Genomic DNA, 16,553 nt, shown 5'->3' with positions numbered 1-16,553 from the left:
AATTCATTCTCTTGAATTCTTGTAACACAAAGAACAAGAAACATCAGGGGTACTTGCTTATTTCTTTATGTCAGGAAATATTTGAAGTAGATGTATTTTTAAATTATAATATCTGAGCTGGGTATGGTAGTGTTCACCTGTAATCCCAGTACACAGGAAGCTGAAGCAAGATGACTGAAATGTCCAGGCCAGCTGGGACAACACAGTGAGTTCCAGGCCAACCTGGGTTGCATAGCAAGAGCTTGTCTCAAGACCAAACCAAGAGCAGTGCATATATAAGTGCAATCCTAACAAACAGCAGACCTTTTGAAATATAAGAACTTGAGGAGAGGGTTTACAAAATGTAGCAAGTCATTGTGACAATGAATCCAAATGCTAAGCTGACCATGAAAGTTTGATTGACAACTTGCTGAGAATAAGTTTGTAAACTTTGTTTTCAAGAAAGAAAATATACAAGGGCTTGGGGCTTACCCCAGTCAGAGTGCGTATGTAGCATATACAAAACTTTGGATTTGATTCCCAGCCCTTCAAAAAAGAAACGGCTTGAAAGTATTTCTTTATAATTCTAGAATGTTCTTGGTTCACTGTACTCTTAATGTCTCTGTAATTCTTTTTTCATGTGGCTCTAGTACAAAAGAAGTACCTTACTGTTTCGTTTATTAGGCAGTTAGCCCTAAAGTTAATAATAGCAGCTTTTATAACATTTAACAGATTTTGCTATGTTTCGCTCAAAGTTTGGAAATATTCTGTGATGTTCCTTATGGATTCACATGGTTTGGAACTGTGTTGGGAGTCGGAGGAGGGGGAACAGAAACAATAGGATACATAAAAATAAGGGAGTGAGGAGGGGCATGGTGGCGCAGGCCTTTAATCCCAGCACTTGGGAGGCAGAGACAGGAGGATCTCTGTCCAGCCTGGGCCACATAGTGAGTTCCAGGACAGCTGGGGCTACAGGGAGACCCTGTCTCACACACACCAAAAAAAAAAAAAAAAGAATACCAATGAAAAGTCAGGCGTGGTGGCACATGCCTTTAATTCCAGCATTTGGGAGGCAGAGGCAGGTGGGTCTCTGTGAGTTCGAGGCCAGGCTTGTCTACACAGTGAGTTCTACCTAGCTGGGGCTACAGGGAAACCCTGTCTCAACAACAACAACAACAACAATACCAATGAATAGTAAACAGGGATGGGGATGTAGCTCAGTAGTAGAGTGGTTGTCTGGCATGCAGAAGGTCCAGGATTCAATACCAGCACTTTGGAAAACAAACAAACAAACAAACAAACAAACAAACCAAGCTAGTATTTATTGTGTGATAAGCATTTTATAATATATTTCCATATGAGCTGAGTCAGATAGCTTTCATTGGTTAAAAAAAAATTCAGAGATGGTAAGTCATGGGCTTTAATCTACTTAAGAAATTATGGTAGTTTGCAATTACAGCAAAAAGCTGTTAGAGAGATAAATCCATAGTACCTGAAAAATACTATATCCAACGAGTATATCCCATTAGAAAATAACAATTGTGGGTGGGCCATAGGCATACAGTTACATTGTAAAAATAACAAAAAACCATGGGTATAAATTAGGGTAAGTGATTGTCAAGGCTTTGGATATAAACTGACAACTAAAATACAATTCTACCACCTTTATTAAGAATGGTGAGTATTTAGGAAAGCTTATATATTTAAGAAGTTTATCTATCAAAATTATAGATCTGTATTCTTTTTTTAAAAAAAATAGATTTGTTTTTATTTATGTGCACCGGTGTGTGTCTATATGTCACATGTGTGTGGGTGCCCATGAAGGCCAGAAGAGGGTGTTGGATCCTCTGGAGCTGGAGGTAAAGGCAGTTGTGAGCTGCCTGAGGTGGATGCTGGAATTGAACTCTGGTCCTCTGGAGGAGCAGCAAGCACTTTTAACCAGTGAGCCCTCTCTCCAGCACCCCTAGATCTATATTCTGAATCTTGCTCTCCTGGTGTAACTATTAGGAATATACATATAAATGTGTATACATATTTTTGTTTGCTTTTTTGTTTGTTTTTGTTGAGACGGCCCTCCTTGTAGCCTCAGCTGGCTTGGAAACTGATATGTAGACCAGGCTGGGCTCCATCTTTCAGAGGTTCACCTGCCTCTGCTTCCTGAGTGTTGGGATTGAGGGGGACCTCCAGCCTAGCCCCTTGTTTGCTTTTTCTAAAAAGTTTTAAAAAATATTTCATTTATTATTTTGTGTGTATCAGTGTATTGCCTGCATGTATGTAAGTATACCGATGTGCAATGGAGGTCTGAAGAGGGTGTCAGATCCCCTGGAACTGGAGTTATAGATGGTTGTTAGCCACCATGTGGGTGCTAGGAACCAAACCTGGGTCCTCTGCAAGGGTAGTCAGTGCTTTTAACTGCTAAGCCATCTCTTCAACCTCCAAAGTTTTTAAAGTGTATGTGTATGTGTACGTGTCTAAGTGCACACCACATGTGTGTGGGTTCCTGTGGAGTTAGAAGGTGTCAGATCCTCTGGGGTTGGAATTACAGGAAGTCATGAGCCACCTGAAGTAGATGCTGGGAACCTAACTGAGTTCTCTTAAATTCTTAAGTTCTCTCAGTTCTCTTAACCACTGAGCCATCTCTCCAGATCCTTATTTGCTTATTTCTTTTGTGACAGGATCTTGTATAGCCTAGGCTGACCTGGAACTCATTATATGTAGGCCAGGTTGGTCTTGAATTCATAATCCCTCTGCATCCTGAGTGCTGGGATTAAAGATGCGCATCACTATACCCAGCTAAGCTAGCTATATTTGGGAATTTATGAAATTTTAAAATGTTAATTACTTTAGTTAACATTAATACAATGCCTTACAATGCCTGTGACAGTAAAAGTGTTATAGTAGTATTAAATGCCATATATATTATTTTTTGATTTATCAGGTTTATTATGGAAGAAAAAGGAAGCAAAGGGAGAAATAATAAAAAGTTTCAAATCGGCTACAACCCAAAACTCACTGCAGTTGTCAGCAAACACACACAAAGAGAAATGGACAGTATACTGTAACTCTTACAGAACTGACTGTCTAAAAGCAGGGTACATGAGTCAGTTAACTTCTTTTTGGATGTCTTACCTGATAGAAACCATAGATATTGTGAAGTTCCCTGTGTTCCCAGTTGCCATAATGAATGGCATTCTTTTGCATGGTTAGCTCTGGCCCTCTAAAGACTGAGGGTTCATTCATGTCATTCCATACGAAAAGGATATCCGTGGATCCCTAGAAGTAAATCCTGGTGATAAAAATACTCCCATAGGGATGATGACAACAGGATAGCATTCACCTATTTCTTACGCCATTTATTTACTTTTCATACTGATTGGGCAGGGAGAATCTTACTATGTAGTCCTGCCTGGCCTAGGGCTTGCTATATAGACCAGGCTGACCTCAAACTCACAGAAATCTACTTGCCTCTGCTTTCCCAGTGTGTGGATTAAAGGTGTCACCACCTCACTCAGCTTCTGCTACAAATCTTAACTAAAAGCAATTATTACCATAAAGAATCTATTTTCTCTCTAGTCTGCTAAAAGACTTGATAATTTAGTTCTCTATTTGTTAACATCATACATGGTTTGTGTTCCTTATAGAGGAAGTTCAATTTAGAGTAGGAAGGACAGGTGAGTCATCCAGTTAACATGGTATTAAAAATCTCTTTTACATAGGTCGTGGTGTCTTGCATTTGACTGAATAGCTACAATTACAGGGAGCCTCAGCAGCTCATTCCATTATTTCTGAATATCCTTCTCCTTGCAATGTGTCCTCATAAGCCCTAGCTTCCTTCCATGACAGCACAGATCATACCTGTGACCTTGTTTGATAGACAATCATTCAAATGTACAGAGGTGGCCTACATGTCAAATGTACTTCTATGAATAAGGTTACATAGTTTCCAAATATTTGCCTTCAGTGCTCTTCTTTAGCACCTTCTAGGGCAGGGACTGGCAAGTTGTTGGGGTTTTTTTTTTTTTTTTTTGGTAAGGTCCAGACAGTGATATTTCTATCTTTGCCAGCCAAAAGATCTCTTTACTGCACATACTGAAAGCAGCCATGACAATAAGGAAGTGAATGAATACAGCCATATTTGATTCAACAGTTGTGGTTCCTAGTTCTTTGTTGTTTATTTTTCTAGTATCCTAATACATGATGCTTAGAAACTAGTATTTAGTGGTTAAGGGCTGTCTGTAAGATAAACATACCTGAATTCAAATCTTGGGTTCATCACTTAGTAAATGGGTGATCTTTGTATGTTTTAAAACTTTTTACTCCTGCCAGGTGTGGTGGAGCACACCTTTAATCTCAGCACTTGGGAGGTAGAGGCAGGTGGATCTCTCTGAGTTTGAGGCCAGCCTGGTCTACATAGTGAGTTCCAGGCCAGCTGGGGCTACAGGGAGACCCTGTCTCAAATTCTTTTTTGAGACAGGGTCTCCCTGTAGCCCCAGCTGTCCTGGAACTCACTATGTAGACCAGGCTAGCCTTGAACTCACAGAAATCCGCCTGCCTCTGCCTCCCAAGTGCTGGGATTAAAGGCGTGCGCCACCATGCCCGGCTGAAACCCAAACTTTTTACTCCTTAATTTTCTTATGTATGGGGCTTAGCTTTAATTATAGTTCTAACTTTAGAGCATTGTTATGGAGAAAAAAAGGGTTAATGTATATATAAAGTGCTTAATATAGCATTTGGCACATGACGTATTTAATTTCTGTTAGGTATCATCATCACTATGATTATCTATATCACCATAATTGGTTGAAAATAGTTCCTCAAATGTGACCTCTCCAATTCTATGGTTATGAGATTAAAAAATTATTATATTTTACCTTTACTGATACATTGTGGTCTATAAGATAGTTTTACATTTGTCATATCAACTTTATTGTTGATGGGCTTTTTTTTAGCATTTTTCTTTTTCTTTTCTTTCTTTTTTTTTTTTTGAGATGGGGTCTCATGTAGCTCGGGCTGGTTTTGAACTTAATATGTAGCTGAAATGACCTTGAACGTCTGCTCGTCCTGCTTCCACCTTCTATGTGCTGGAATTACAAGCATGCACCACCATACCTGGGTTTACACCATGCTGGGGATGGGCATGCTAGACAAGGCTAGGCTATATCCCTATTCTCAAGTCTTTTTTTTTTTTGAGACCGAGTTTCACTCTGTAGCCCAGGCTGGCCTTGAATTCAGGCAGTCCTTCTGCCTCAACCCCGCAAGTGCTGTGATTACCATGCCTAGCTTCATATCAACTTTCAGTAACAGTTGTAGAAAACTATTTTATATTAAAATATACATAGTAATTAAAAAATAGAAAAATTCTCTGTTATACTGGACTTTGATATATCATATTCTGTTATAATATAGGTAAAACCCACAGCTTTTGTACATCTTGTACTGTACAAAGCATCCTTCCTAGCTCCACAAAGCCTGTAATGTAGTGGCTATGCCTTTTATATGTGCTGTATATTAAGAACTATTCAGTAAGAATAATTCTATGCAGCTACTTTTTCTTTCATCTTTTTAGGTTAACTAGAAAACATTAAAAGAATTAAAACCTACCTGATAAACAGGAAAATCAAAAAGACTTGAATACCACTCTCTGACCTTGGGACTGGTAAAATCCAGATAAGAAGAGAGACCTGTAGAGGCAGAACAGTGTGCAGTCTGTCAAGAGTGGTGGTCTTCACAGTAAGATGTGTGGTAAAGGAGATATCAGATAGTGACAAAACTTAAACCTTTCAACACTAGAGGCCATGGGAACAAATATCAGGATGGAGCCTGTCTCTCACTACTTGGCCTAAGAGAGGCAAAGTAAGGATGACAGATACTCTCTCTGCATTGATCCCAGTTTTTAAAAAGAAGAGTGGTCAAATGGTCCAAGGGAGAAAAGGAAGGCATGGAGTTTCTCCATGGTGCAAGTTTATGACTCAGTGGTGATTTCCTTTTGTCTTTGGAGAGTTTCTACCAAGGCTTTAAATGAACAATTCTGCACTGAAAAAAAAAATCTAGAGTTACCAGAGGCAGCTGGCACCATTCATAAAAGTCAGAAAGTAAAAACTAAAAGTAAGAGCAATCATAAGGGAGAGCCTGCAAGGTTTTATTCCTCTCCTCTTGCCCTTTCTTCCTCTACTTATCTCTACTTACTAAGAGAAACAGCATGTCACTGAGATTTGCTTATTGGCTTATTTTTCATTCACCCATCTGATCACTGATTGATAAAGGTATGAAGCTCACTGTACCAAGTATTATGAAAGATACCAAAGAAGGTAATATCATATCTCCCTTAAATGTGCTTAAAATATAGTTAGAAAAAGGGACATTTACAGGGAAAGAGAATGACGGCCATGTAAGTTTCATCAATTGATACTGAACTGAACAAGTAGAAATATCTTTTTTTTTTTTTTGGTCTTTTTGAGACAGGGCTCCCTGTGGCCCCAACTGGCTGGCCTGGAACTCACTTTATAGACCAGGCTGGCCTTGAATTCACAGAAATACACCTGTCTCTGCCTCCCAAATGCTGGGACTAAGGCATGCAATACCATGCCTGGCACAAGTGGAAATATCAAGTGATAACATACCAGGCCAGCACACTCCTTCAAAGTCACCTCCTTGTGGAGTCCGCACAAAGAAGCCTTCTTCCTTGGCTTTAGCATAGACTGAGTAGTCAGGATCAACCTTGATATGGGGGTCACTGATAACCACAAGCTGGCAGGACAGAAAGATTTTAAGATATCAGTTTTATGAGACTTATGTTCATTTTAATGATTTTATCATAACTTTGGGTTTTAAATTTTACTCAGAAACTACAACTTATATTATTTCAGAAATCAGTAGATCCCTCTAACTTTTCATCTACTCCAGGAAATTTAAAAGTTGATATCAAATCCAGGATAATCCTCTTCTATAATTATCACTGTTTAGTCCATACATGTTCTGAAGATGGCATTTTTTTAGGCTTCTATCTGTCTACAATGCTGGTGCTATGTGCAAAGGATTAAATAGGCAGTCTCAACTCCCTAGATACCTAGAGGCAAAAAACAAAACAAAACAATAAAGAAACCAAGAAAGGGCTAGGGAATGGCTGAGTCAGTAAACTGCTTACCTTGTAAGCATAAAGACCAGAGTTTTAGCCCCAGAATCTACATGTAAAAAAGACAGGTACTGTGATGCAGACTTGTAATCCCTGGACTGGAAAGGTGGATACAGGTAGATATATAGCCATCTAGCCATCCACACACCCCCCATCCCTTTCACCTTCTACCACACACACACCAGAAACCAAGATAATGACACATTAACAAAACAAAACAAGAAAACCAGGGCCAACAAGATGGTTCAGCAGCTAAGGGAACTTGCTGCCAAGTTCTACAATCTGAGTTTGATACCTGGAACCCACATGAGTAGGAGAAATCTTACTCTTGCAAGTTATCCTACTATATCATGCAACAAACCTACTATATCATGGCCTACACATGCCTACACACACACACACACACACACACACACACACACACACCCTCAAATCCAATGATACAGGCATAGTTAGGAAAGAGGTTTGAAAGGAGCTGAGACATAGTTCTGTATTTCTAGCATTTCTTCATGACTTTTTTGTTTATTTATAAACATATATTTTAAAAAATATTTTATTATTTTTATGTGTATGAGTGTATTGCCTGCATGTATGTGAGTGCACTGTGTTGTGCAATGCCGTGGAGGTCAGAAGAGGGCTTCGGATTCCCCTGGAATCCGGTTTGTAGCCTCCATGTGGGTGCTGGGAATTGAATCCGGTTTGTAGCTGCCATATGGTGCTGGGAATTGAACCCGGGTCCTCTGCAAGAGCAGTCAGTGCTCTTAAACACTGAACCATCTCTCCAGCCCCTATTTATTTTTATTTTTATGTGTATGAGTGTACTGCCTGCATGTGCATAAGTGCCCCAATGTCATGTAGTGCCCACGGAGGACTGAAGAGGGTGTCAGATCCCCTGGAACTGGAGTTATAGATGGTTGATAGCCACCATGTGGGTGCTGGGATTCAAACCAGGGTCTTCTGCAAGAACAGCCAGTGCTCTCAACTGCTGAGCCATCTCTTTAGCCACCCCTCCCACCTTTTTTCTTTTTTTTAAGACAGGGTCTTATTTTGTAGCCCAGGCTAGCATGGAACTCATAGTGATTCTCCTGTCTCAGTCTCCTACGTGCTGAGATTATAGACCTGTGTCAATATACATACACTGTCATGCCTGGGGAGTTTCTATTTATTTGTGTTTGTTCAGCTACGAATAAATTTTATTTAAATGTTATTAAAATGTTCAATTTAAGTTTTCATTAATTTTTAAGTTAATATATGACTTTTCATACATCTATATCATTGTACCTTGGTCATATTTCTCTGCAGTTTTCTTTCAATAGTGGCCTTATAGAGGCTGGCAGATCCCTGTGAGTTCAAGGCCAGCCTGGTCTACATAGAGAATTCCAGGCCAGTTGGACTACAGGGAGACCCTGTCTCAAAAAGGGACAATAGTGGCCTTCCTAATAGAGTCAAGTATTGTCTCATCATGGTGTTTTAAAATTTTTAATTAATGTGTGTGTGTGTGTGTGTGTGTGTGTTTGCTTCTAGGGGGTATTGTCTGTCTGTTCTCGAAGTGCTGGGGAGTAAAGCCTAGGGCCTTTTGCAAGCTAGGCAAGCATTCCACCCCTGAGTTACATCCCCAGCCCTTACTGTGGTTTGATTCACATTGCCCTAGGGATTAGTGCTGCTGAGCATCTTTTCATGTGCTTGTTGGCTATTTGTCCGTCTTCTCAAGAGAATGTCTATTCAAGTCTTGTCCATTTTTGAAGTGCTCGGGTTTTTGTTGCTGAGTTGTTGGAGTTTGTTATCTACTCTGTCACTGTGCTATATTGCAGTTGTTGTATGCGTGCCTTTTCCCCACTCATTGAAAGACCCCTTCAGTGCTAGCATAGCACCTTGAACAGTCAAAAAAAATGTTTTAAATTAAAAATTTAAAAAAGAGGCCAGGCGTGGTGGCACACGCCTTTAATCCCAGCACTCGGGAGGCAGAGGCAGGCAGATCTCTGTGAGTTCAAGGCCAGCCTGGTCTACAGAGTGAGTTCCAGGACAGCTGGGGCTCCAGGGAGACCCTGTCTCAAAAAGACCAAAAAAAATTTTTTTTAAAAAGAAAGATTAAGGAATGAAAACCAACTGCTTATATGGACAGCAGTTCTAGAGTCAGGCAGATGAGGGCTCAGAATCTTCCTGCTATCTGTTCACTGTATGTCCTTGTACACGTTACGAAACCACCGTAAACCTCAGCTTCCTCATCTGAAAAATGGGGAATAAAATCAACCTCATAGTTTTATGATGACTGGAGGGAATAATATGTTTATTAGACTGCTTAGCCCATAATTAAGTGCTTGACAAATGGTACCTATTAAGTAATTGAAAAATTAGGAGATAACAAGACTGACTGATCACCTGTGAAATGCTCGGGGATCAAAGGAATAGGTTGAAAAGGCAACTTCAATTTCAGAGGGAGGGTTACATCCATTTACACGGAGCTGTCCTCCTCCTCCTCTCCCCATTCTCTTCTCTCCCTTTCCCTGTTCATCACTGCTATTCTCCCTCTCACCAACCCCCACAGCCCTCCTGGAACATGAAAGGAGCATTATACACTTCCCAGCGGCTTCTCCCCTTCCGTTTTTGTTTTGTTTTTTTGAGAAAGGGTCTCCCTGTAGCCCAGCTGGCCTAGAACTCTCTGTGTAGACCAGACTGGCCTCCATCTCCCAGAGACCTGCCTCCTTCTGACTCCCAAGTGTTGGGATTAAAGGTATGCGTCACAAGCCTGGCTCTCCTCCTCCCTTTTAAAATCTCAGTTCTTTCCTTGGCCAGATTCACAGGTAGAGCCCATCTGGGAAGTGTGTGGAAGAATAAAGAATCTGACTTCATTTGTGATACTCTATTACAAAAGGCTTCCAAGCCCCACCCCACCCTCTTACCCTTCTGCCCACATATGAACGAGCTGACAAAGAAAGCTCTGGTACGCCCTCCTTGGTACTAGAATGGAATTGTGGGAGTTTATTTTTAATTTTAATCTTAATTATTTTTTTATGTGTATGAGTGTTTTGCTTGCATGTATGTAAGTGTACCTGCAATGCCCATGAAGGTCTGGGACTGGAGTTACAGATGGTTGTTAGCTGCCATGTGCTGGGAAACAAATTTGGAAGAGCAGCCAGTGCTCTTAACCACTGAGCCATCTCTCTAGCCCCTCCCGACCCTTTTTTTTTTTTTTTTTACATTTTTAGTTTATTTTTTGTGTGTGTACACATGCAATCACACATGACACAGTATGCCTATGGAAGTCATAGGACAACCTGCAGGAGTGAGTTCTCTCCTTCTGCCTTGTAGGTCCCAGGGACCTGATTCAGGTCACCAGGCACCTTTACCAATCAACTCATCTCACTGGTCCCTAACAGGAAGTTTAAACAATGAAAGCTCCATCCTATACCATGAAAGAGCCCTCATCACCCTTTACCTACCAGGGAAACCGAGCTGGTTTTGTTTCCTAGCTCTCAAGCCATTTTCAAAGTGGCTTGGGACAGCCCTCCTCTCCCCAGAAGGCCTCATTATATGAGTAATTAGCTTTTTCACTCTTGGAGTATTTATGGCATCATTAATTTTGACAATGGAACTGAATTTTGAGGGGGAGAGGTGCTATCACATCAGGGTTGCTGCCACAAATGGGACCAAAAATGCTGGGCCCTTCATCATCCTTAGGATTTACATGGCTGAGCAGGGAGGATAGTCATTGCATTTTACCATATGTCTTCTGTTATCACAGTTATAATTTCATTTGAAGGCACCCATTTTCATGGCCATTTTTCATCAGCTGTCTTCTTTTGCTAATGTACCAAGACAAATTTAAACCACTTAAAAAGTTTTGTAATGAAAAAGCTTCAGAAATCTGGCTTGTTTTACCTTTCGTTTTTTGCTCCTGAGCAGCTCTTGCATCCTTTTGGGGTTTGCAAATCTTTTTTTGTCCCAGGTGAAGTACTTCTTGCCCTCAGTGTGCTCTATGTCCAGCCACATGACATCATATGGAATGTCGTGCTCATCAAACCCTGCATCCACTGCCTTCACATCCTGCTCATCCTCATAGTTCCAGCGGCACTGGTGGTACCCCAAGGAGAAGAGAGGGGGCATGGCTTGTGTGCCTAAAAGAGGAAGATGACAGCAAGGCCACCACCATCACAATGATCATTACTCATTCGGTAAATATCTCCTCAATGTCTACAGGGTATTGTACACTGAGACTGATACTAAATAGAGTATCAAGGACAAGATAAAATAGACCCTGCTTTCAAGAAAGTGGCAATTAGGGTGCTGAGGCAGGCATGCAAATAGACTTCTCTGCTCTGAGGTATAACTGAGCTGAAGGTATCAGCCTAACATTGAGGGAACATAAATAAATGCTGCCTACAGAGAAAGGAGGGATCTTTAGAAGTTTCCCAGGACAGATAACAAGGGTTTGGGACTTGAATAATACATAGGAGGATGTCAGACAGGGACAGACAGAGTACATGGGACCAGAGAGTAGAAGAACACAAAGGCAAGGAAGTACAGGTGAAAATAAATACCACAGGGGTTACAGTGTGAGAGAGACCAACAGAAGACGAAATTGGAAAGGATCAGTTGGTGAACAGTCCTGTACTTCAAGCTCAGAATTCTAAATCTTCTCTTATAGGAAGCCATCAACACTTTGGCAAAGTAGGGGCTATGGATGTAGTTCAAATGGTAGAATGATTATCTAGCATGTACAAAGTCCTGGGTTTACTTCCTAGAACCCTATAAGACTGGGAGTGGTGATACATGCCTGTACTCCCAACACTTGAAAGGTAAAGGCAGGAGGATCAGAAATTCAAAATCATTCTTGCATATATAAAAAGTTCAAGGTTAGCTTGAAATACATGAGACTTTGGGGTTTTTGTTGTTGTTGCTGTTTGTTTTTTAAAGGGGCCATTGAGATGGCTCAGTAGATAAAGGCTCTTCTTACTAAGCCTAATGATCTGAGTTGATCCCCAGGACCCACATAGTGGAGAAAGAATTGACTCCCCAAGTTTATCCTCTGACCTCCACACATGCTTCAGGGCATGAGTGCATGAGCACATATACAGACATAATAAATTAAATAAGTAAAATGTAAAACTAAATAAATAAAATGACAAGATGTAACCTAGGCAGACATTTGTTTTTATTATTTAAAAAAATATTTTATTATTTTTATTTTATGTGTATGTGTGTATTGCCTGTATGTACGTAGGTGCACCCATGTTATGCAGTGCTCATGAGGACAGACGAGGGCGTCAGATCAACTGGAGTTATGGTGGACAGTTGTTAGCCATTCCGTAGGTGCTGGGATTTGAACCCTGGTCTTCTGTGACAGCCAGTGCTCTTTACATCTGAGTCATCTCTCCAGCCCTATTATTATTATTATTATTATTATTATTATGAACTTGTTATATAGACCAGGCTGGCCTCAATCTCACAGAGGTCTGCCTGCTTCTGCCTCCTGAGTGCTGGGATTAAAGGCATGAACCACATGCTCAGCTTTGTTTTTATTATTTATTTATTTATTTATTTACTTACTTATTTATTTTTGGTCTTTTTGAGACAGGGTCTCCCTGTAGCTCCGGCTGCCTGGAACTCACTCTGTAGACCAGGCTGGCCTCGAACTCACAGAAGATCTGCCCGTCTATGCCTCCCCAGTGCTGGGATTAAAGGCATGCGCCACCACGCCCAGCTGTTTTTATTATTTTTAAACTATATTTATTCTCTCTCTTTCTCTCTCTCTCCCTTTCTCTCTCTTTCTACCTGTAGGCCTATGTGAGCCATGTACTTATGTGAAGATCAAAGGATAACTTGTAGAAGTCGTTCTTTCCTTCCACCCTGTGATTTTGGAGATCAAACTCAGGTCATCAGGCTTAGTGGCAAGTGTCTTCATCCACTGAGCCATTTCCCTAGCCTCCAGACATGTTTCAAGTCAGTGAGCAATGTTGAAGCTGAGTTGAAGGGAAAGAGACTGAAGTTTGGAGCTCTATCAGAAAATTACTGATACAACATTTACTGATGATATGGGAGACTTCTGCCTTTTTTTTCTTTCCTTTCCAAAATCTCACTGAAATCAGAATAAAGAAAATAAAATAGGAATAAACCTACAAAACCAAAGCGTATGGAGGGAAGTAAGTTCCACACAAATCTAGAAGGTTACACATAGGAGAGAGGTAGACTCTGATCAAATTTAGGTCATCAGGATTGGTGGCAAACACCTTTACCTGATGAGCCATCTTGCTGGCCTAGCCTTCTATCTTTTAAGGATCAAATATTTTGTGCTGAAGAGATGGCTCAGCAGTTAAGAGTACTTGCTGTTCTTGTAGAGGACCAGGGCTTGGTTCCCAGTACCCACATGGCAGCTAACAACCATCTGTAATTCCAGTTCCAGAGGATCTGATGCCCTCTTCTGACCTCTGCTGGCACTGCATGAAGAAGTACACTAACATACATGCAGACAAAACATTCATACACATAAAATAAAAATAATTCTAAAAAATCTTAAAGATCAAATATTGTATTGCTAAAGCCAGTAATAAATATATACTTTTTGAGACAGGGTCTCCCTGGCCTGGAACTTCCTATGTAGACCAGGCTGGCCTTAATCTCACAGAGAGCTACTTGCCTCTGTTTCCTGAGAGCTGGAATTAAAGGTATGTGCCATCATGCCTTACTCAATGATATATTTTAATGGAGAAGAAACTATGCAAAAGTGCATGTTGGAATACTGTTCACTTGAGTTAAAGGTGGAAAATTCACAGAGACTAAAGGCTCTGAGGAAGCAAATGGCAAGTATTAGAGATCATACAGTAGACAGTTCTAGAGTGTCATGTTTAGCTGGTCTGAATGCAATAAGGGTAGGAAGAAAAATGCTTGCTACTTAAAATGCTTAAGAAAGTTGTAATTTCTACATAATGGACAATAAATATTAACTTACAACAATGATACATAGGACAGAGGTAACATAATGGAGCTGGAGAATGGCCATGTTCTTTATACAGGTACCTGTAAGGTAAGAGTATTGCTTGAAGATGTCAGAAGGTGTAGGTCCCAGCAGCAGAAAAACATCAATGATCCCACTCTCTGACATCCAGCGCACATCAGTTCGACATCCGACTTTCTGTTTAGCAGCAGCTGGGCCTACCTGGGTCAGTGTGTACTGGAAAAGGAATATAATGAAAATTCTGAGAAATTCACTCTAACCTATAGCATCCAGTTGTATATAAGTCGTCGTCTTCAGCAGCTACTGATTCATTGATTACACTGCAAAGGTTTTGGTGACAGAAAAATATAACTGCAAAGAAAAAGGCTATGAGTACAGTGCAGGGGTTTTATTTCTTCTGTATGACATGCAGCCATGATCCATAGCTCACCTCTACTGCTGGCTCTGTGTTGATCTCCACTAGTGTTTCTGAAGCATTCAGCCAGAAAATGCCTATAGTCCTGCCCTGTTTGTGGGCCAGGAGATAAGGCACTGAACCATAAATGCCCATTTTATCATGTATTTGATATCCATAAACATCCAGGTTATAAAGGCGGTAAGCATCTCCATCCCTGAAACACAAATAAGGCTTACCACCACAAATAGATTGTTAATGAACAGAACAGCTTCATTCTCTCCTGTAAACAGGAGGTCTCACATAGCTTTCAATACTCAACTCCTACTAGGCATGATAGAACACACCTGTAATCCCAGCACTTGAGTGATAGAGGCAGGAAGATTGCATGTTTGAGGCCAGCCTAGGCTGCATAGAAAATTCTAGGCCAGCCTGGGTATGTAACAGGACTCTGTATCAAACCACTCCCCTAAAAAGACTCAACTCTTATCTTGCCTAAAGGTTTTCTGACCCAACTGGGTGCATTCTTCTTTAGACCCTCCTCTTCTGATTCCTTTCACACCCTGGATACCATGGGCTTAGATACTTAGATACTTTTTCTAAATGTCCCTTATGAAGGAAGGCCTGACTCTTCCCTGTGAATCCTCAAGAATAGCAGATACATACTAAGCCTCCTCCACTGATGGACTGTGTGAAATTTCTCTGTAACTAAAGCAAAAGATCACCCTAACATTCCTCCACAGAGTTGAGGGGGGAAAGATCAGGAACTGGACTAAGGTGGGGGCACAGAGCGAGGGTGGCATGAGAGCAGCACTGTTTCTGATGGACTAGTCACTGTGCCTACCTGTTGAGTAAACTGTTCCCAAATCCGGCAACTCTGTTCAGCCTCTGCTTCTCTTTGGTGTTGTTTCCTTAGGTGGATGCCTGTGGTATCTGTTTGTCAGTAGTGTGAGGCTGAATGTTATCCTTGAGGGAATCATAGGCAACTGGAGATACCATACTTTTCCATTCTCTGGCTCATTATCCCCTTTAAGTATAAAAATCCTTTTCTAGGTCAGTGATTTTTTTTTTTTTTTAGTGTATTCTAAAAAATACACAGGGTTTCACAAAAAGGTCCTGAAAGACTACTTCCAATAGACCTTATTTTTACTTCTTCTGTATTTTGGTACAATATTACAGTTCTTAAAATGAATTAATCTATTGTTAGTATGAGTGTGTTTGGGGGTAAGCATACATGTGGAAGTCAGAGGACATCTTTGTGGCATTTTCTCTCTCCTTCCACCTTTAAGTGGTGTCCTAGTTTCATTTCTGTTGCAGTGAGAAATACTCTGACAAAAAGCAACTTAGGGAAGAAAGTGTTTATTCGGCTTACAATCAGGCTGCAGTCCACTATTGTGGGGAAGTCCAAGGCAGGAACTTAAAGGATCCCATCCAAGTCAAGAGCAGAGAGAATGAACACATGGATCCTTGCTTGCTCTCAGCTAGCTTTCTCTTCTCAGTACTGTTCAGGACCCCCTGCCTAGGAAATGGTACCACCCACAATGTGATGTCTTCCTATATCAAATAAAGATCAAGACAGTCCTCTCCAGAATGCCCACAGGCCAGCCTGATCCAGACAATTCCTCATTAAGACTTCCCAGGTGATTCTAGGTTGTGTCAAGTTGAGAGCTAAAACTAACCTGCACAATAAAACTAATCTGCACACTTGGGTTTCAAGATCAAACTCTCAAGTCATCAGGGTTGTGTGGTAAGTGCTTTTATTCAGAGCCATCTTGCCAGTCCTTGGTTCAATAGTATAGCTTTTCTGATTGTCTAACTTTTTTTTGTTTGGTGGTGGAACTGGGGATTGAGCCTAGGGTCTCAAACATGCCAGGCAAGTTCCCTAATGTGGGAGCTATATCCCCAGTTGATTGTCTAATTGTACTTTAACACAACTGAAAACTACTACTCAGGGTGGTCATTAAGAAAGGTTTAAATTTTGTATTTATGTGTATGGATGTGTTGCCTGCATGTGTGTAAGTGGACCATATGCACGCAATGCTCTCAGAAGCCAAAAGAGGGTGTCAGATCCCCTGGAACTGGAGTTACTGATGGTT

General features: G+C 40.8%; 1 protein-coding gene across 5 annotated transcripts in view; it reads right to left on the bottom strand.

The window, feature by feature from the left end:
* Positions 1–16,553, bottom strand: part of Ganc (glucosidase alpha, neutral C) — a 63,719-nt gene that overhangs the window by 18,713 nt on the left and 28,453 nt on the right. For 4 of the 5 annotated variants that reach the window (XM_029570259.1, XM_029570260.1, XM_029570262.1 and 1 more), the window contains exons 9-14: positions 14,494–14,674; positions 14,126–14,279; positions 10,991–11,226; positions 6,600–6,726; positions 5,581–5,660; positions 3,109–3,252 (exon numbers count right to left, since the gene is read on the bottom strand). In XM_029570259.1, coding sequence (XP_029426119.1) covers positions 3,109–3,252; positions 5,581–5,660; positions 6,600–6,726; positions 10,991–11,226; positions 14,126–14,279; positions 14,494–14,674 — 922 coding nt within the window. The remainder of the gene's footprint in view (positions 1–3,108; positions 3,253–5,580; positions 5,661–6,599; positions 6,727–10,990; positions 11,227–14,125; positions 14,280–14,493; positions 14,675–16,553) is intronic. The other variant, XM_029570261.1, reaches the window with a different exon arrangement.

This window comes from Nannospalax galili, unplaced genomic scaffold (genome assembly GCF_000622305.1).
Source record: "Nannospalax galili isolate Female #2095 unplaced genomic scaffold, S.galili_v1.0 scaffold342, whole genome shotgun sequence".
Lineage (NCBI taxonomy): Eukaryota > Metazoa > Chordata > Mammalia > Rodentia > Spalacidae > Nannospalax > Nannospalax galili.
This window is presented reverse-complemented; position numbering and strand designations above follow the sequence as displayed.